The sequence below is a fragment of the Daphnia pulicaria genome, chromosome 8 (assembly GCF_021234035.1).
Source record: "Daphnia pulicaria isolate SC F1-1A chromosome 8, SC_F0-13Bv2, whole genome shotgun sequence".
In the NCBI taxonomy this organism is placed as follows: domain Eukaryota; kingdom Metazoa; phylum Arthropoda; class Branchiopoda; order Diplostraca; family Daphniidae; genus Daphnia; species Daphnia pulicaria.
The window spans coordinates 6476544-6495988 of NC_060920.1; the positions used below are offsets into that span (position 1 = coordinate 6476544).

General features: G+C 42.1%; 2 protein-coding genes and 2 long non-coding RNA genes across 7 annotated transcripts; 2 read left to right on the plus strand and 2 right to left on the minus strand.

The window, feature by feature from the left end:
* Positions 1 to 1446: 1446 nt before the first annotated feature.
* LOC124311852 lies at positions 1447 to 2005 on the plus strand. Its single transcript, XR_006910272.1, has 3 exons — positions 1447 to 1629; positions 1700 to 1738; positions 1810 to 2005. It is a non-coding gene; the product is annotated as an uncharacterized LOC124311852 (long non-coding RNA).
* Positions 2006 to 2216: 211 nt separating this feature from the next.
* LOC124311850 lies at positions 2217 to 3022 on the minus strand. 2 transcript variants are annotated; one of them, XR_006910270.1, is made up of 4 exons: positions 2841 to 3022; positions 2732 to 2770; positions 2534 to 2659; positions 2217 to 2466 (listed from the first exon to the last, which is right to left on the minus strand). It is a non-coding gene; the product is annotated as an uncharacterized LOC124311850 (long non-coding RNA). The 2 variants fall into 2 exon arrangements; XR_006910269.1 differs by having other exon boundaries at positions 2546 to 2659; positions 2841 to 3011.
* A 1970-nt stretch (positions 3023 to 4992) lies between these two features.
* On the plus strand, positions 4993 to 6070 carry LOC124311839 (survival of motor neuron-related-splicing factor 30-like). The gene is made up of 3 exons (XM_046776213.1): positions 4993 to 5577; positions 5640 to 5766; positions 5855 to 6070. Exons 1-3 carry the CDS (start codon positions 5141 to 5143, stop codon positions 6002 to 6004), a joined length of 714 nt encoding a protein of 237 aa, XP_046632169.1. The 5' UTR covers positions 4993 to 5140; the 3' UTR covers positions 6005 to 6070.
* Positions 6071 to 6211: 141 nt separating this feature from the next.
* Positions 6212 to 18709, minus strand: LOC124311832 (serine proteinase stubble-like). Of its 3 annotated transcripts, none has more exons than XM_046776199.1 (9): positions 17967 to 18709; positions 10069 to 10204; positions 9741 to 10004; positions 8822 to 8989; positions 8047 to 8515; positions 7480 to 7626; positions 7174 to 7316; positions 6701 to 6855; positions 6212 to 6449 (listed from the first exon to the last, which is right to left on the minus strand). In XM_046776199.1, exons 2-9 carry the CDS (start codon positions 10151 to 10153, stop codon positions 6291 to 6293), a joined length of 1590 nt encoding a protein of 529 aa, XP_046632155.1. In that variant the 5' UTR covers positions 10154 to 10204; positions 17967 to 18709; the 3' UTR covers positions 6212 to 6290. The 3 variants fall into 3 exon arrangements, with proteins under 3 accessions (XP_046632155.1, XP_046632154.1, XP_046632156.1); XM_046776198.1 differs by having other exon boundaries at positions 10069 to 10208; positions 17967 to 18708; XM_046776200.1 differs by lacking the exon at positions 8822 to 8989 and having other exon boundaries at positions 10069 to 10208; positions 17967 to 18699.
* Between the last annotated feature and the right edge of the window lie 736 nt (positions 18710 to 19445).

Here is a 19445-nt window from a genome sequence, read left to right on the forward strand (position 1 = left end):
CCCTCAAGTGCCTTGTCACATAATGAAAAATTTTGTGAATCCGTTAGTAACTTTGTCTTACCGACGGCAGTGCGCAGCATTTCATCTCTTATTAGAGGGACGAGCCAATCGAAATTTCGTTTCTTTGCTAGTACCCATAGCATAATTAGAACATAAACTGTTGTTGTGTGCCAAATTTCAGATTGTATGAAAACAAATTTAATTGTGATTTCATCACTACGACAGTGTGATCATCAATGGAACAAACTATCGGAGTAAAACAATGGTAGTACTCGGCTGCGGGGACTACGTAGGGTATCACTTCGGAAAAATAGAATTATTTATTGCTGAAAACACTGTCAATCCAGGGTTGTTTGTCAACGAGTATGAAACCACCGATTTCGATTGTCTCTCGCACTGCTATAATTTTAAACAATTTTTTCCCAAAAAATTTTGGTTATGTGAACTCAGAGACCTTTTAGATCTTCTTCCGGTCAATTTAATCAAAACTCACGGGGACATGAGAATCAGACTTCATTATCATATTTTAGATTTTTTAAAAGAATAGTCTTGTTTAATTTTTCACTATTACAGTCTTGTGCAGTGGTGTATTTCAGATCTTACAGTACGGCAATCGGCAATCGGCAATCAGCAACGCCGAATAAAATGCCTAAAAAATGTGTCGTAATGGGGGTATCACGAAAATCGTGATATCTCGGACATCTTAAAGAATTATTAAAAATACTTTTGGATTCTGAAATAAGGATGAAAGGGCTACATATTTTATCAATTAGCTTTTTTGTAGAAGCCGAATATACGGCTAAAAGCGATGTAGTCGGAAGGGGAGACTTTGGGTTTTCGTGATATTTCACAATTTTCAACCGTGATTATCTCGTGAACGGGAAAAGATAAAAATCCAGACTTTATTTCGTTGGAATCACCTTGCGATTCTGAACAGAATAGACCTAGTCCGGATTTTTAGAGTCCTTTTCCGGATTACGATCCGAAAAGTACCTCCACCAAAAAGTGGGTATTTCGGTCCGGTTGAGTGGGAGATCGCTTGTTAAAGCTGCATAACTCCTAAACGGGTGGGAATTTCGTCTTTCTGCAACCACAGGTAAATCCGACGTGCAGAGACAAACATGGTTATATTTTTTATATTTTTTAAGGCCTTTTCCGGATTTAGATCTGGAAAGCCGCTCCGGGATTTCGGTGTACTTGAGTCGTGGATCGCTTGTTAAATAAAGAAAAAACAAGGACATTTTTTTGAAAAAAACATAAAATTCTGCTCATTGAAACCTTCTCAAATGCGATACAACCGCCTTACCAACTTGGCTATCTATTAGTTTCATACTTCATAAAATTGCAATAATAAACCCTTTTTGGGACGAACACGATTCAGTAACGCCAAGCGTGGTGGCAGCACCTTTCGAATCAATAAACAACATAGAGAATTTTTTAATAGACCTCTTGCACAATGCGGATAGCAGGATTCTTGTAGTCCGACAACGCTGCAATCCGCCATATTGAGAAAACCACACCCTTTTTTAACACTGTCTCTTATGGAAGTTTTTTTTCAAAGTGTTTTTTCTCTAAACTGGATAACAACTTCGACCAAAGAAAAATACTGAAAAATACTACATCATTCAGGTAATCCGTAGCATGTAAGTTTTCCACTATTGAAGTAGTGGAAGTCGTATTAATTAAATGTTTTGTACAGGGCATATGGGGATTGTTTACATATGTAGGACCCAAACATGTATAGTTTACTTAGAATTTTTAACATTTTCCCACTGAAACACTCGGTAATTCATTTTCCTAATTTTTTAGATTGTCATGTGTGACCAGGTATTGGTGGAAAATGCTGTAATCCATCTATTCGACCTCTCAAGAAGAACTGGTGCTGTTTTTTAAAGCATTCTTCTGTGGCATTCCTTGTTGGATATGTATCGTTTGGATATTTTATTCATAAATAGATTTTTTTGTGTTTCAAATGATTTGTATTTGTTAGCATTATTATTCAAAAATAGAGAATATGGATGAAGCCAAAATAAACACTTAGGATGCTTCATCATCGGTGAAAAGTTGCTGTAATCCTTGGATAGTTGAAATGAGTAAGTGAAATTGTTTGCGTAATTGTTTTAATCTAGCTTTCAATTTCTGACATTCACATTCTGAGGCTTCCAGTACCTGTCGCAATAGAGATAATTTCTCTTGGGTGCTCTTTCGATCAGGCTGTGTTTGAATAATGGCAGCCAAAGCTTCATATTCAATTTTAATCCTACGAATATGTCTTGCTTCTTGCAACTCCTTCTTGGTTGCTTCAATGTCTTTTTGATCTGACGCAATTCCTTCTTCAATCTGGTTGTAAAGGTCATCATATAGTGTTAATGCTCTGCAGTGTTCATTTCACAGCACCTCAAGGATTTTGTGGCAGCAAATTCACATTGGGAAATTTGACCGATCATTCTGGCATAAGATGCTTGTCTGTAAAACATAAAAATACATCACATAAGCAATTATGGGGGGAAATTTTACAGAAAGTATAAATTACGTTTTAAATTACCAACTTCGAAAGATAGCGTTCTTTTGCCTCGGTTGGCAAACTATCAGAATAGTTGTAGAGGTCGAATAATTGGATTATATCATTTTCCACCAATACCTCGTCACACATGACAATCTAAATAATAAGGAAAAATTAATTACCGAGTGTTTCAGTGGGAAAATGTTAAAAATTCTAAGTATACTATACATGTTTGGGTCCTACATATGTAAACAATGCCCATATGCCCTGTACAAAACATTTAATTAATATGACTTCCACTACTTCAATAGTGGAAAACTTACATGCTACGGATTACCTGAATGATGTAGTATTTTTCAGTTTTTTCTTTTGGTCGGAGTTGTAATCCAGTTAAGAGAAAAAACACTTTAAAATAATACTTCCATAAGAGGCAGTGTTAAAAAAGGGTGTGGTTTTCTCAATATGGCGGATTGCAGCGTTGTCGGACTACAAGAATCCTGCTATCCGCATTGTGCAAGAGGTCTATTTACTGTTTTTATTCTAAATTTGAGATTTATCCTAGGGTCCGCAACTTAAATTAGCTTATTATTTTTATTTATTTTTTACTTTTTCCTTGCGTCGATAAAGGTGAAAGGAAATAAGATAAAATTGAAAGGTTTTCCTTCTTTTTAAAATAAAAAGGTAGGAAGGGAAAGAGTAGGGATGGGTAAGTAGGAGCCAAGTAGGGTGGGGAGTCATTCGCAAGCGCCCTTCTTTAGCTTGTTTTGTACATTTTCTTATTTTTCTTTATTTATCCCTTTAATTTTAAAATAAATTTGAGTTGCGGAGCCCTTGGATTCGACTCAAATTAATTCGATGCTATGGCTTCATTAAATTCAAATTTTCAACAAAAAAACACCGTTGCCAGTTGCATTTTATTAATTAAAAAAAACTTGGAAATGAGCTTGAGCGAACGTGAGCTTGAGCGAAACTCATCTCTTTTTGTGCGAGCTTGAGCTTGAGCTCCGCTCACTTTTAGGCCATGAGCGGAGAGCTTGAGCTAAGCCCACGTTTTGGTCAGCTAGTTTCAACTCTGCGTAGGACTTTTAAACGCCAGCAAAGAATTTTAACAAGACAGAAGGAAAACAATCTTCGTCTGCAACACCCTTGGTAGCCACGGTGCAGTACAGCAGTTTATCCGCAAGGGGCAGGACAAGCAAAACAGAAACTCGGGGTCAGTAGGGATAGGGCTAAAAGGATAGAACATGCGAAACCAGTCTTCTTTATCTATGGTTCTTTGCTTAGCTTGTACCAAGGACTACTCTAATTAAAGGCCCGTTCACACTAGGGGTTTTTCGGCTTTTTTTGAGCCCTTAAGGACGGAACTCTTCGCCTATCTCGCCGTGTTAAAGGCTTAAAGCTAGTCGGGTGGGTTATTTTCAGGAAAAAATTAATAACAAATATCAATAAATTCAGTTTTTTTCTCTGATTCTAACTATGTATATAAATCTTATTGAAATAAACTAATCAATAAGATATTGTCTGATATTGTAATTTTACTTTCAGCAGTAGGGGTAAAAGTGGGAAACACCGGTGCCATCTAGCAACAAAGCACCCTAAGCTCTTGCCAATTTACCCTACGCCAATATACCCTACAATATTGAATATACCTCTTACAATATACCCTACTAAAGGAGAGTTAGGATATCTGGTTCCTAGATGGCACCAGTGTTTCCCACTATTTCAAATTTTCAATTTTGTCGTTTATTTTTTGTTGTCCCGATTAGGGCTGTGGCCCGGGCGATGAAAACCCGGGCCACCGCCCGGGCTGAACGAAAAAAACCCAACCCGACTCGACCCACCGAGGCATTTTTTTTAATGGGGCGGGCGACGGGTTGAACCCCCAGGTCCGCGGGCCAACCCGAGTGGTGGCGCCATCTAGTAGTCACATAGAGAAGCTCGTTATTCTCTATGCCTGCGGCCTCAAAATATTGCCGCCAAATGCTCTACGATAATTTCGTAGCATGAAAAGTAGGATAAGTGGTAGAAAAGGGCGTTCAGGGGTGTTAAGAAGACAGAATTGACGTGTCACTGTTGGAAGAAGAAGATAATTAAGAAATTTAGGGAATTTTTTTAAGTCTGTAAAAAAAAAGTGTGTTTGACCCGATTTTTTACCCGGGCCGTTACCCGACCGGTAAAAATTTTTTGACCCATGGGTTGGCCCGGGCCAAACCCGTTCACTCAGTTTGCCCAACCCGCTCCAACCCGCGGAAGAAGAAAAACCCGTCTAAAAAACCCATTAAAAAAAAACCGCTAAAAACGTCCCGGGCCACAGCCCTAGTCCCGATACTTTGAAAATTGAAATATCTTCATAAAAATCAATTTTAGGTATAGGAACATTAGATCATTCACTACTTATTTTTTGATTTTAATTCCGATTCTCCCGGAAAATTTTTACATGGCCGACATAGGAAATGCCGAAGAGTCCCGTCCTTAATTAGAGTAGTCCATGCTTGTACTACTGTTTAGTACACTTATTTTTCCTCTGAAATTTCAGAAGCTTCTGCTTCTGCTGCTGTGTTTCTCTTAGCTTATTATTCTACATTATTTTGACAAGAACAATATTTTCAAAATTAATCCCCTACAGTTTTAATTAAGATGGAAGAACTCAGACTTAGCTTAGATACATACAAACTTCAACTACAGCAAGTTGAAGCTGCATTAACTGCAGACGCAACGAGCGAGGAATTGCTGAAATTGAAGCAAGATCTAGTTGAAGTGATTGCTCTTACCAACGAACTTATCAATGCCCAGCGGGAAACCGAAGATGATTCTAAAAACAAAAGCAGCGATAGAGGGTCACACAAAAAAGTAATTCAGTGGTCCGTTGGAGACAAGTGCATGGCTCCATGGAGCAACAACAAGCAATATTATGATTGCACAATTGAAGCACTGTCAGAAGATGGAGAAGTCTCCATTCGTTTTGATGCCTACGGAAATTCAGATGTAACAACTACTGACAAACTTAAAGAAAGACCACGGGGGCTTGAAGGTGGGATGTCAGACAAGAGCTTGGCAGAGAAACTCAAAACCAAGTAAGTAAAAAAGAAATCATTGAAATGGTTTATATTTCATCTATGTTTTCTTATTTATTTAGGAAGGAGCAGCTTCAAAAGCAGCGAGAGTATTTGAAGCAAAAGAAACAAAAGAAATTGGTGAAAATGAAGGAACTGGAAGAGGCCAGGGAAGAGGAGAAAAGCAAATGGCAAACTTTCAATGCCAAAGTATGTTGGCATTCTTTTGACAGTTCTAAATTTAATGTGTTTTTTTTTTTTTTACATTTACCATTCGTTCTTTCTTTTCTTCTTTCAGGCTCTGAAAACCAAGAAAGGTGGAATAGTCAAAAAGTCCATCTTTGCCACCCCAGATGGACCTGGCGGTAAAGTTGGAGTTGGAACTTGTGGAATTTCCGGCCGACCCATGACTGATTATATGCAAGCAGAAAAACGCAAGAAGAAATAACAAACCTATCCATCAAATATGAATTCGAATGAGAAAAAAGTAAAAAATAAACCTTTCGTTTTGTAATTTGCCAGATGGCATCATTTTTTGTCGTTTATTTTTTGTTGTCCCGATACTTTGAAAATTAAAATATCATAACACATTTACTTAAGAGACATACGAAAGATAAGGAAAAGGCGTGTGTGGAAAATAGGATCACAAGACCGATGAATTCGCTTCGTTTGTATTATTAATTAAGTATTGTCATTAATCGTCGCGTTATTTTACTTATTTTTTCCTCTTTAATTTAATCGTTGATATTCGCCAAGATCCAAGGTACCGTCTTACTGACTTTGTGGTAAATTCCCGGCTGATGGTCTACTGCGCAACCGAACCCGGCCGAAGTGATTCCGACCAATGTCCATCTGCCTCCATCGTTCACCACCAATGGTCCTCCAGAATCGCCCTGAAAAACAAAACAAAAATTACATGAAAATCTTACTAATTTATTGTTTTTCTGTTAAATGCTATCAGACACGAAATCGTGACTGGCATAATGGCTAAACGCCGAAAGTGATCTCTACACGAGATCTTATTTTATTTTTTTTTTTTTTTTTTTGTTTTATGTCACAAGGACTTGTTGACAGATAGACATCGCAGTAGTACAGGGTAGAACGTATCGTTGATGTGGAATAGAATTGTGTTGATTGGACTTACGAGACATGCATCCATTTTGCCCTGTTCGTGTCCGGCGCAGAACATTTCATCGTGCAGTTCTAAAATGATGTCTTTGAGTTCGTGCCAGGCGTAGCAAACTCGATTGTTGATGATCGGTACGTAGACTTTTTGAAGCAAGTTGGTCCCCGTTTTTCCTGTACAACAAACACAGAAATATGATCATCACACGAGAGATCAAATAATTTAAACAACAAAGAGTCTTCAATTAAGAATTTAGTGTCGCCTATAAATGAAATGAACGTGGGAGGGAGTCACACGGAACCAACAGGCCAATGTGTGCTCTTGCGTGAGTCACGGTCGGAGCTTTCGTTGTTAGGGTGCATTGGGTGGGTGATGTGGCGGAAAAAAGTGGGGTATATGTACAACAGTAGGTACGACTGTACGGTGAATGTTGTTTTTTATATTAATATATGAAAGAAAAGGTCGCAAACAGTGGCGAAAGCAACTCGTACCGAACGATGTATCCGTTTTTCCCCATCCAGCCACAACGCCGAGGGCTCCTTCGTAATCTTTGCCCTGCGGTGGTAGGCAGATGGGTAGGATGTTGTCGCGAAAGCCGACCGAGCGGCTCAACTTGAGAACGGCCACGTCGTAGCTGTCAAAGTGGACGATTTTATGGCAGCGTTTTGGTGACCGAACGAAACCGGAACCACAAGGAATTCACACACAAATCAAATAAAAAATTCGACAAGAAAAAAAAACAAACAAATGACGGTTATTACTGGAGAAAGACCAACACATTTTTTCTTATTTTTTACCGGTCGGGTTGAGTCAGCATATATTTGAATTGCGGATGAATCTTTCTCTCGATGACGCCAAGTGTCTCTTTGGGTAGAATTTCTGCCTTGTCCAAGTCCTTTGTATCGTACTCTCCCAGGTAGATGATGATTTGCGATAGTTTGGCCCTGCGAGTCGAGAACAACAAGATTAGAATCTGAAACACTCGATCACATCAGTGACAACAAGGAAAAGGAATGCGTGCAGTCCCGTCGTCTCACGGAATGCAGCAGGCTCCTCACTTGTGATACAAAAACAGAGAATTCTAATTAGACAAAAGAAGCGGAGGACCGCAATAACTCAATAACGGACGCGGTTGCGGGTCACAAAAGAAAAGAATCATTAAACGAGACTAATGCGGTTTTCGCTTCATTTTGGGCAGCAGCGGACAGACCGTGCGCTGGGACAGACACGAGTCCAGCTTACTCGACTGCGGTCAGCAAGCGTTTAGTAGCGGTCAATTGTTCAGTTTACTGAGCAGCAAGAAGGGGGGGGGGGGGGAGCCTAAACGGTAGGTAGCGGTCAGAAGCAAATTAGGAAAAAGTCACCTGTGAACGCAGTGGGCAGCCGTGGCGATGTACTGGTGATTGAGTAAGACTCCTCCGCACTGGAATCCAGCGATGCGGATGTGAGCCTGCCACGGGAACTCTCCGAAGGCGGCCTGATCCCCGCCGATGATCCGTTTCTGAAGCTTGCTGGACTTGAGCGGCTGGACGCCACAGACGGGCCGTGGCCCTGACAGACTGTTGAGACTATTCAGGCCGATGTAGCCGTGCGGCTGTTGCGGGAACATCTGCTGTTGCATTTGGAAATTCTTGTGCTGGTAGAGCTGCTGCTGTGTCATCACATGATGTTGTGGTTGTTGTTGCGGCGGTGACGGGGGCAGCGGTGGGAGAGGTGGCTGCAACTGGTTGTATGGCACGGCTGACGACGAGAACGAACTTCCCGGAGCCTTGTTGTTGTTGTTGTTGTTGTTCTTGATGAAATAGTGATTTTGCGATGGTGACGTTGACATCCCTTTTTTTTCAATATCGAGTCAAGAAAGAAGAAATCAATTAGCATTGTTAAAGAATTTAAATATTAGTAATTTTGGACCAACACCAACAACACCTTCAAACTTTTAGTTTATTTTTAGTAGTTGTACCGTTTGAACGGTCTTTTAAAAGACGCTATTATTGTTTGTTTTTGTTTTCCTCTTTTCTAGCGTGACGAGATGCAATCGGGGCATCCGGTCCATTAGAAGGTCGATGAGTATAAGTTTGTCCGGTTTTGTTCCATGACTAAAATTCTCGTGCTTTTGCTGTTTGTTTTAAATATTTGTACCTGTCGTGGTAGTGATGACATTCTCGAACGCTGGCATCGCAGGAGGCAGGATAGGAGGTTCTCTCAAGCGAGGTTCAAAGCGAAGGAACAGACTCGGGTGGTTAGGCGGCATATAGAACCGAGCATGCGAGATAAACGGTGGACTGGATGATCCTCCACCTCCACGGACTTTTTGTTTTTGTTTTTTTTTTTTTTGGTTTGGTTTTTTTTTGGTTTTTTTTTTTTTTTTGGTTTAATTGGGTCAACACCAAACAGGATTCGGTTAGGTTGAATTTTGAATTACAAATTATTGAAATTGTTTTATAGGAAAAGGAGAAAGAAGCACAAGAAGCAGTTATTTCTGAATTGTAGAGCAACGCTTAGACTAATCAAATTTCCTCCTAAATTATACAGGTGAAATATGGTGTGGAGGACCCTATTTTTCCCTGCCGTTTCCCAGCTGCTTTGAGCAGTGGGGGCAAACAGAATAAACGAATGTCGAGCAACAAAGAGATAAGGTCGGCGGGGGGAACGACAAGAGAATAAATAAAAAGGGGGTAATTGAATGTGTTAATCGGTTAGAGATCCGTTAGCTCTTTTCCGTTTTGCTTCGTTTTTTCCTCACTCAAAACACACACACACACAGCTCACGACCCCTCGCAAAGTTACGGTAGGTTCATGGGAGAAGGTGTTTCCCTCCTTTCACAACTCACGCTCAAGTGAACGGGAATCCGGCTTCCCCCCTATTTCGCCCGCCCCTTTTTCTCTCTGATGGGAAATTTACAAATGAAATGGAAAAGTATTTGGAGAGCAACGCATCATGCAAAAACAAAAGCAACACGGAGCACTCGATCCCACCGACACCGAGGGCCCATAAAGTTTGTTACAGTTAAAACAAGGAGAGAGATTTCGGCGAATAAGAGAAAATGGTCCAACTTACAATCATCGCGGCCCTGAAGGTTGGCGATCGACTCTCCTAACGTGTTGGCCAGGATGAAGGGAGCGCCTCCTGGTGCGGATCGGAGTCCAGCGGTGAGGGGCGGTCCCCGAAGGTCCGACTGGATGATGGTGTCGTCTTCGCTGTTGCGTGTCACCTGAGGGACGCAGCACGTCACCAACCACGACGGACCTGGACATCCTCCCTCTCTGATCCCGCCGTTCATCCAACACATCACCGTCAACGTGCAACTTTCGCACTGTCCATCTATATCAAGCGCAAACAACTGTTAACAACGCGCTGCATTCGTGTGTGTTTCACTGGACTTTACCTGTGCTCTCGACTGAAGTGAAAATGACAAAGATGAAAAGGAATGACAACCCATGGAATGAGGCCAGTAGCCGGGTCATCATCATGGACGTCCCGGAACAGGCTGCACGACGACGACGAAGTCGACGTGATGTGAACTTCCTGGCCAAAATGAAAATTGAACAAAATTATGAAGAAATAAAATAAAAAACCATTTCAGATTGGACGACCGTGTTGACCATTATTACAACTCTGTTATAGATAGTATGATATTCTACCGCAAGCGGAATTTTGGTTGGAAATTAGTTTCGAGTATCGTGTCGGTTGGAAATAAATTCGTAATAAAAAGAGCGAAATGATAACCGCCACCCCACTGCAACCGAAAATTGCGTTTCAAGCAAAGCGGGGAGCCGCCAATTATGCCGTCACGTGGGCGGCGGTGTGATATCACGTCGTAATTCTATTCTTTTAATTGGCCGATTGCGTCGAGGTGTACTCACCAGTCCAGTCCAAGTTGAAGCCAAACCTGCACTGCCTCTCTATGGTGGCAGCAGTAATGATGGCCCCCAAAAGGGAGGAGGAAAGGACATAAATGTCGGTCACTTGGTTAGTTTGTCACGCCGAAAAGAGAATGAGAGAGAAGTCCGCCAGAGTTGATTTTACTTATGTCTCTGTATGTGTGTGTGTCCCGTGAGTCGGCGGGAGAGAACAACACCGTTAGAATAGTGTTCCGTGTTCAGAGGGCTTATTAACTATTGACTGGAGCCGAGCTACCGGCGTGACTCGATAATATTCCGAAATATCGGACAAAAGAAAAAGAAAAAAAAAGGAAGGAATAATGATCAGACAGATTCATCATCGCAATGACAGTCGAGAGGAGCTCAGACGATTAAACTCAAATAAAAATATTTCTTTCTTATCGCCCGTGAAAAAAAAAAGCCCCCGAATATGGTCAAAGGAAATTACGGGTCAATCAAACGACTGTTGCTCGTGATCGTGCGTTTACTTGTCCCTCTATTATATGGGACAGATGCGGCGAAACATTATTAGATGTTTCTCAATTTCCTACTGTCGTTTATCTTCCCGCCGCCATATTTCAAAACGACTGGGGGAAAAAGAAATGACCGATGGTCGTCTCATGACAAATAATGGGCCATCCCTTTCGGAATATCTCATGTAATCCTGCGCTGTCTGGAAACCCGTACGGGCGATATGTCATTTTCTTTTGTGAGCAGTTGCAGAAGCGTGACTCTATAGCTCAAGTTGTGACGGGCGGGCGTTGCATTTGCGGCTCGTCAAGTTCCTACCCAACTGCTGTTTTCTTGCCATTCATTCCAACGTGGTCGCTGTCGCGATTGTCGGCGGCCGAAAAAATGTTCTCCTCGACGAACAAGACTGGCATTTTCAATTTAAAACAAAAGAAGAAAACGGTACTCGTCGCCTGGAACGTTGTTCCCGTCGCCGCGGTTCCGCTCCGCCACGGTGAAAGGTAAAAGGACGCCAGGAAGAAAAAGAAAATGACCGTGTGAAAAAATGTGAACAAATTTTCCCACTTGTTTCTCCTTTTTTACTTTTTCAAGGCCCTACCGTCGGGGGAGTTCGAAAAAAGTCAAAGGTCTTTCTGTGGGGTTTACACCCCTAGGAAACATACCGGTGAACGCGTAATCTACCGGGGCATTACCGTTAAAAAACATAATCCCGTGTACACCCAATCATTCACACACAAGAGAAAAAATGTTCAGCATCTTCTTCTAACTAAAAAAAAATCTTCTTTTCCGATGAGAAGAAATGACTCGAGAGTTTTGTAGTTGGTTGCACGTTCATCATCGTCATTTTATTACACGCAAGAGAGCCCCAAGGGGTAAAGAGACCAGCCGAGTTATTCTTTTTTATTAGACGCGTAAATTTCTTTCTTCTTCTTCTTCCTTTTCTTGACGGTGTCATAGACCAACGGTTGTTTTTTGTTTTGTTTTTCTCGTCCCGCAATGCCACCGAACGGGGTTTGGTTCAGCAGCTGAAATCCAGTGTAGAGTGCTGCTGCTGTCCCACTGAGTTTAATTTTCAGAAAAATCCAGGGCGTCTTTGTCTCTACACTTGCACACACGAGCAAGAAAAACTATCCATCAATCTGGCTCGTCTGGTTAGAATTGTGTTGGCGTAACGAGCACCACCAACGAGATTGAGAGATAAAAGGAACCTGCACGGTCGGTCCGCCCAGATGCCGGTGCCCGTCGTGTACCCCCAGAGACTATGTATACCCCCAAGAAGAAGAAGAGAAAGAGAGTTGGATGTCAGGCGAGTAAGTCGTGTAGTAATGGAGAAAGCAAAGCACCACAGGTGTGTGATGGATGGACAATAAGCAACTTGCTACTACCACTACTACTACTACTACTACTCCTGCTGCTCACGTGCATACCTCTCTCTCTGATAATATGCATAATGCGCGGGCAATCATTCCTCCCATTTTCTACTTTTAAGTCCTCGTTTGAGTGGGCGGGTTTTCTCTTTCGGCCCTGTACCGCGCGTGCGTTTAGAGAAAACGCCAAAAAGAATCGTTCGAAAAATGGTTGGAGAGAGAAAGAAGTCGACCCACATTCCCCCCCGCTCGCCCGTGAAAGATGATGACGTTATCCTATCCTCCTCCATCCGTGTGTGCACCTACATTTCTGTTCTCCTTTTTGTGGTTCTTTTTCCTCCTCTCAATATGGCTAAAAAGTGGTCAGCGACAACCAAATTAGTTCACTTCCCACCCAAAACTCCTGTTTTAAGAAAAAACAAAACAAGAAAAAAAAAACAACAACCAACTGAATCAACTTCTGAAAGGACCAGATTTTTATAGGGAATTGAACGAGAGACAATAACACATAAAGGATCAGCTGGGGTTGACCTATTAAAACGAGGAGCGTCCACTTTTGGCTGCGTGAACGAAGCGGGGCCCCCCGTCTCTGTTATGTGTTATTTCTCTTTACTAAATTTGCATCTCGGGGAGAAGAAGATGTAAACCAGTTTGTTTTTGGCTTTTTCTGGTTCAAGATTAAATAATAACCTGGCGACCTTAAAAACGATTTCAAGTGGAAACAAGAAAAACGGCTCGCGTGCCAATTTTAAAAAGGGCGCCGCCGTGTCAAACCCGAAATGTTGGCCGCGAAGAGGTTAATCGCCATTTAAATGAAATTTTCTCTCTTTTTTGTTTGGACCAGGAAGTGAGAGCTAAGGAGAGCAGACCAACTTCCGCTTGCTGTTTGATTGCCCAATAATTACCAAATCAAAACACGAAACAACTCCAAATCTGGATGAATATCTCACACAACATCGGCCTAGATCCGTCACCTCCAAAATGCTCACAACAGGGAAAGAGAAAAACGGAAACCAGTCTTTTCTTTTTTTTTCAGTCGTCGCCGTCCAAGTTGAACGAAGAAATCATTTCGTATTCAAAGGTGGTGACGACGAGCCGTGAGTTATAGTGGCGGCCAGTCGAAAGAATGGTGCGGCGAAAAGGAGACGAGAATAAATAGTGAGAAGAAGAAGAACTAAAAAAAGACGGGAAAACCGGTTTTGCTGATAGCCTCTTGTTGTGTTTCTTATAGCCCTTTGGCTCTATACGCGATCTAACGGAGTAACCAGTGTGACGACCGAGCCTCTGGTCTTCTTCTTCTTCTTTTTCCTCGTATAGTTTCAGCCAAATAGACACAAAGAGGAGACTGGGGGGTTTTGAGCAGTAAACCAAAAAGATGTTGTTGGACTTGTTCGACTAGCTAATTTATTTCGGCAACTGGTTGATGGCAGATTTGCCGAACCAGCCTCAAATAGTTTCAATGGAGGGGGGAAAACAACACAATTCTGGGCGGTGAAATTCAAACTAGAAAAATGCCAAACGGCCACTGCGGGTACTCCGGCCACTACAATATATGCTCACGATTATGCAATGCTCTTTCATTCTCTGACACAGACAACCTACATCAAAGTGAATAAGCAGCTCATTCATCAGTTCGCTCCGGATTTTCGCAGACGATCCACGCCTTCCTCCATTCTTTTTTTTTTTTCTCTTCACGCGCTACTCACAAAATAATGAGCCAAAACAAGTGCCTAGACTATTGAGAGCGTGAGTTATTCATCCAGACACGGTGCAATTGCAGTTGCATTTCTCCGCATTTCTCTTTTTTCTGATTTGGGACGAGTTAAATGCAGCCTCACGAATTCAGTCAGAAGGAGGAAGTCGATTGCGGCACATAAAATCTAGCGCCAATCGGACAAAACACGCAAAGTGTTCCTCCTGAGCCAAAAGAAATTTTTGTGGGCCGAGTGGCATTTGTCCCGATGCTCCAATGATCGGCGGCAACGAAAAGACTCACACAATTTTATGTATGAAAATTGCCTTTTTATTTTTCATTCTTCTCCGTTTTACGATAGGAAATAACCGTCCACGGCAAGTTTGTTGATAAAAGGCTGACGATGTTATAACTGGACTTGGCAGTTTTGTCTCCGAATTATCTCCGTGACAGGTGCCATTTGAAAATGATCCCAACGGCTGACGGATGAAAAAAGAAAGAAAAGATCCGTTTGTTTTGTCTTCTTCAAAATTGTGCGTGTTGGTTTGGAGTTTTTTTTTTCAAACTTAAAATGCCGTTTGTCACGTTCCATTTCTCCGATTTTGAAAAGAAAAGAACAAGGCCAGCAAAGAGAAAATGGTGTCCCAGAATGTGTAAAAAGATTCCGAGCGACGATCATCACTTTCAATGACCCGCAGAATTGCAGCCTATACGTGCGTGTGTTTATCTGATAGCGCGAACGAGATAAAGACAAGACCTTCCGGTGTATCTAAGTTAACTTTTCTCTGCCTGTGGCTCCGCCTCATTTGATTGTCTTGGACCGTCTCGGTAGGCAGGGGGTTAGTGACCTGCAGACGGTTGCGTGTCTCAACAAAGGGAAATAAAGAAGCATAAGGGTCTATCCCACTAATGCATCCGCCGAATCACTTTTACAGTACCAGGTAGTCTTACATGCAGTACTGTAAATCATCTCTCTCTTTCTCGATGAGATCCTACTTTTTCTTTGATATTAATAAAAAAGACCAGGACAGAGAGAATCACGAAATATTTATATTGCTGTTGTTTTCCCCATCCGAAAATGGGAATTTTCGATCTTTTAGTATTCCAAAGGTAGGTTGAATCTCGTGAATAAAATACATTCACCAGACGAATCGAAACAACCAATCCCGGATTTATATCGACGAATAAAAAAAAAATCGTTTCTTTCCCAGAAAGTTTTTTCTTTTTCTTTTTCCCCATTTGATCATTTTCTATCGTTTCCCTATTGAACTGCGACGTGTGGCCTCATTGGCAGCTGGGTCGGGTTCGTTCATCCGTGACTTTTCAGTGGAAACGACATCCACCCAAAGTTATGGGGTAAAGGATCATACTTCTTCTTTGTGCTATTAAAGAAAGTGCCGCTGCTGCTGGGCCACAACAATGTTACAAGCACCACTGCACGCCGAACGTTACACCAGTTGGATTCAAACGGCGACTTAAAAAAAAGGAACAGAGTTTGGTAGCGGATGAATGGATGGAACCGATCTCAACTTCATTGTCACAGACGATTTTACCACCGTGAGTTTTCGGTGAGTAAGTCAGCAGGGCTCTACCGAGCGAAACGGCTATAATACAACAATGCAGACGGGCCGGAATGAAAATATTGAGGTTAGAAGCCACATACAACCCGGGCGGCGATCTCGACATTGAGAGCACTCACGAAGAAGACTTCTTAATTCTTCCTCCTGCTCTTAAAACTGAATTGCACCCATTTTATTTTTGTTACTGAGTGAACGACATTTGAACGAGAAAATGTGTTTCACCGGACGACCCCATTAAATCTACTAGAGCACTTTGGAGCTGACAAGAAAAGCAACAACCCATTCAGAAAAAAAGAAAAAGAGATTTCTTAATAATTCTAATAGTGGCACTATTCAACGTCCATTCAGGCGAGAAAACGGCTGTAAATCGTATCAATTCTATAGGATTCGAATTCAATTCGACTAGTGGCCGAGATATTCACGCCATTGCTCAGGGCTCGTCCATCGCTTATAAAGAAAAAAAAAAAAGGTTCCAAAAAATACAAGAAAACAAGGTCGCGTCCTAGTGACGAACAAAAAGATAAGAGGCAGGTGATGAGAGAGAGAGAGAAAAAAACGTGATTCGTCGGTATCGCCGAAACGGATTTTTTCCTCCCTTCAAAAAACAAAATCCATCATTCCCTCCTCCCCGTCTAAATAATGTTTCCAAATTTCTTTTGTTTCTCATCTTGGCATTGTCGACGACACTGACGGATTTTCCCATCCGTCCGATAAGAGGAATGCTCCAGCTGCAAGCATTGTCTTTTTTCCTCGTGTCACACGATGGGATCCAACAGAGTTATTTCTTCAATCGGGGATTATATAGACTACATCCATTTTTAATTCTATACAACTAGAATTCAACCCCATTGGGAGGTGTGTGCAAGAATTCCGGTCAACCCATCCGTCAGCACTTGTCCGATTTACTTCCAAAAGTTCAACGATAAAAAAAAGAAAAAGAAAAAAAACAACAACCTCATTTCAATCGGTCAAACAAAAACAAAACAAAAATAGTCCACTGGAAATTCTACAGTGGCCAAGGGTTCCCTACTGCAATGAATAAGGTCGTCATAATAACAACACCAAGCGAGTTATGGAATTACTGGCGAAGCTGTTGGCCTTGTGGCTACTACCAAGAAGAAGAAGAAGAAACTTGAAACTTTTCGAGGGGCTGCGCTAGTTCACAAAAGTGCAATCAGCTGTGCTCTCAAAAAAGCACAAGAGAGGAGGCGCACATAACGGATTCTACGGATCCCAAGATGGGGACATCAAAAGTCGTAATCCTCGATGAACATTTGCGGGCCGAGAAGATCAAGGAATCGGCACGTGCTTCTTCTTTCATGACCAGCAACAACAACAGCCCAGATGATCGTGTGGACCGTATGGTCAAACCAAAAACAGCGATCGTGAAAATAGGCTCAGCAACCAAAACCGCCGTTACGTGATCAGATTTATCAATAAAAAAAAAGTTCCAAAAAACTGATCCTCAGATTGTAGAGATCTGGTCTCCCCTACTCACGAACGATGGAAACCGCGGCCGCCCGCAAAGGAAAAAAGATGCTGCATAGATGCGAGTTTCTCCGTCAATGGCATGCGGCCACGGGTTTCTTTTATTTCATTGAAATCGCGGTCGAGGAAGAGAAAATGAAAAACAAAAAAATTGCAACCCGAATGACAATCGTCAACTACCGTAAATTTGTGTTGGTGAGCGATGAAATGACGAAAACATTAGCAACTGCGGTTCGGCGGAGGAGAGAGAGAGAGAGAGTACGACCGCTGCCAAAGAATTGAGAAATGACAGCACGCGACCCAACACCGGATTTGAAAGCGGAACAATAGGTGAGGACGTGAAAGTTTTTTGACGACGCGCGATGACGGATAATCGACTTGGTCGTTTGAATTGAATAATCGACCGACATGAGGAAACAATAAAGAAAGGACGTCGGTCGTCGTCGGACAAAGTCGTCCACCGAAAATCATCGGACTAAACAACGAGAACCACGAAGGCGGGTTGCAACAACTTTACTCGTTGGTGGAATAAAAAGAAATCGAGGTTAGAGCGCCAATCGCCGGTTCGTTGAACACAACAACAAACAACACAAAAAACAAATCCCCCCGGTGTGCCGTGAAAGGCGCGTCCTCTTTTAAGAGTTTCTTCTTCTTCTTCTTTTCACCTGAGCTTTTTTTTCTTCTTCCTACTTCTTTGCCAATTTGGCTGACAACCCAAGAAATACGAGTCAACGTGACTCACACCCTAAATACCGTCCAAAACTGAACTCAACTTTCTAATAATAATCGATTTGGGGTCTTACCTGATTTTGGGGTGATTGAATCCGTCTTGGATGTCGACAACTTGGTGGTGGCTAAATGGAAGAAGTCCTTTCCGGTCGTCGTTACAATTCGGGTGATGATTTTATTGCAGGCGGAAGTGGAAGAAAGAGAAGAGGATTGGTCGTTGGTACGGAGGGAAAAGAAAAGAAACTTAATATAACATGGACGGTAGCGTGTCTGGGCACATGGTTGTTGTGTTTTTGTTGTTTTTCGATTCAATTTCCTGTTGCCATTTCCAAATCAGCGACGGAAAGAAAGTGGGGATCGCACATTGAAATCTCACGACTGATTGTTCGGGACTGTTTTTTTGTTGTTGTTGTGTGTTTCCTTTTGTTTACAAAACAAATGGGGGTGACTGGAACGCACGCACCGCGGATCAACCCTTGCCGGACGATCGACTGGATTATTTACACACAAGGAAAAAGGGAGGAACAAATTAGGATTTGAGGTTTTCCGTCCGTTTCCTGACTCTAGTTTTCTGTCCACACAGCAGCGACGAACCACGAAGAAGCGTCGTCTCACCCACCTCGAAGAAAATAAATCAAAGCGAGTGATATTGTTGTCGAGAGGAAGGAAACGAGAAGAGAGGAGCGGTTGTGGGGAGTTGTGAAGTGCCCCACGGCTCAACGTGGACTGAGTGTCGGCAGAGCGGTACTCGTCGACGAGATAGTTTAAGGGGCGCGTACGCCAACCAACAGGACGGACCCCCGAATGGATGGGCGAAAAACTCGGAAAAAAAGAAAACCACCACTACACTACGAGAAGGAGAATGAAGAGAGAGAGAGAGAGAGATAGAGAGATAATAAAAAGGAGATGGAAGAGAAAAGGGGAACACGCTGGCGCACAACCCAAGAGCTAGAAAGACAGGTGGTCCGTGTGGTCAGCATATACAAACACATGGAAACGAAAAAGAAAAAAGAAGGTTGTTAAAATAAAAAATATATATATGGACTAACTGACTTGAATGTGCATAAGAGGATCGAAACACCGGGCACTGGGTTGTTAGTAGTAACCTTACCTTTGTATATAATACACGCGCTGCTTAACTCTTCTTGTGTGTAGCGGTGATTTCTTTGTCTTCTACCTGGTGTGTCTACAACACCTTGTGCTGTTGATTCGGTATCGGGTCCACCAGGTTTTCTCTCGGCTGGCCAAGATTTATTATTTGTTTTTCTCACATGAAGGAAAAGATGATTCGACAATTTATCTGAACACGAAAATAAAACATTGACAAAGTTAAATGTTGGTAACTATCAACCTAGCTCTTTTTCCTATTAGAAGCGCGAGAAGAACCGGTGTGTGTGCTCATTTCCGGGAATGCCGTACCGTACACAACTCCAATCACCTTTACCTTCGAAGAAACGAGTCTCAAAAGAGAGGGAATAATAATAATACGAGAAAACAAAACGAAACCAAATAAAGGGGGAAAAAAACGGGGGAGAAATGAAGGAAAGAGAAGA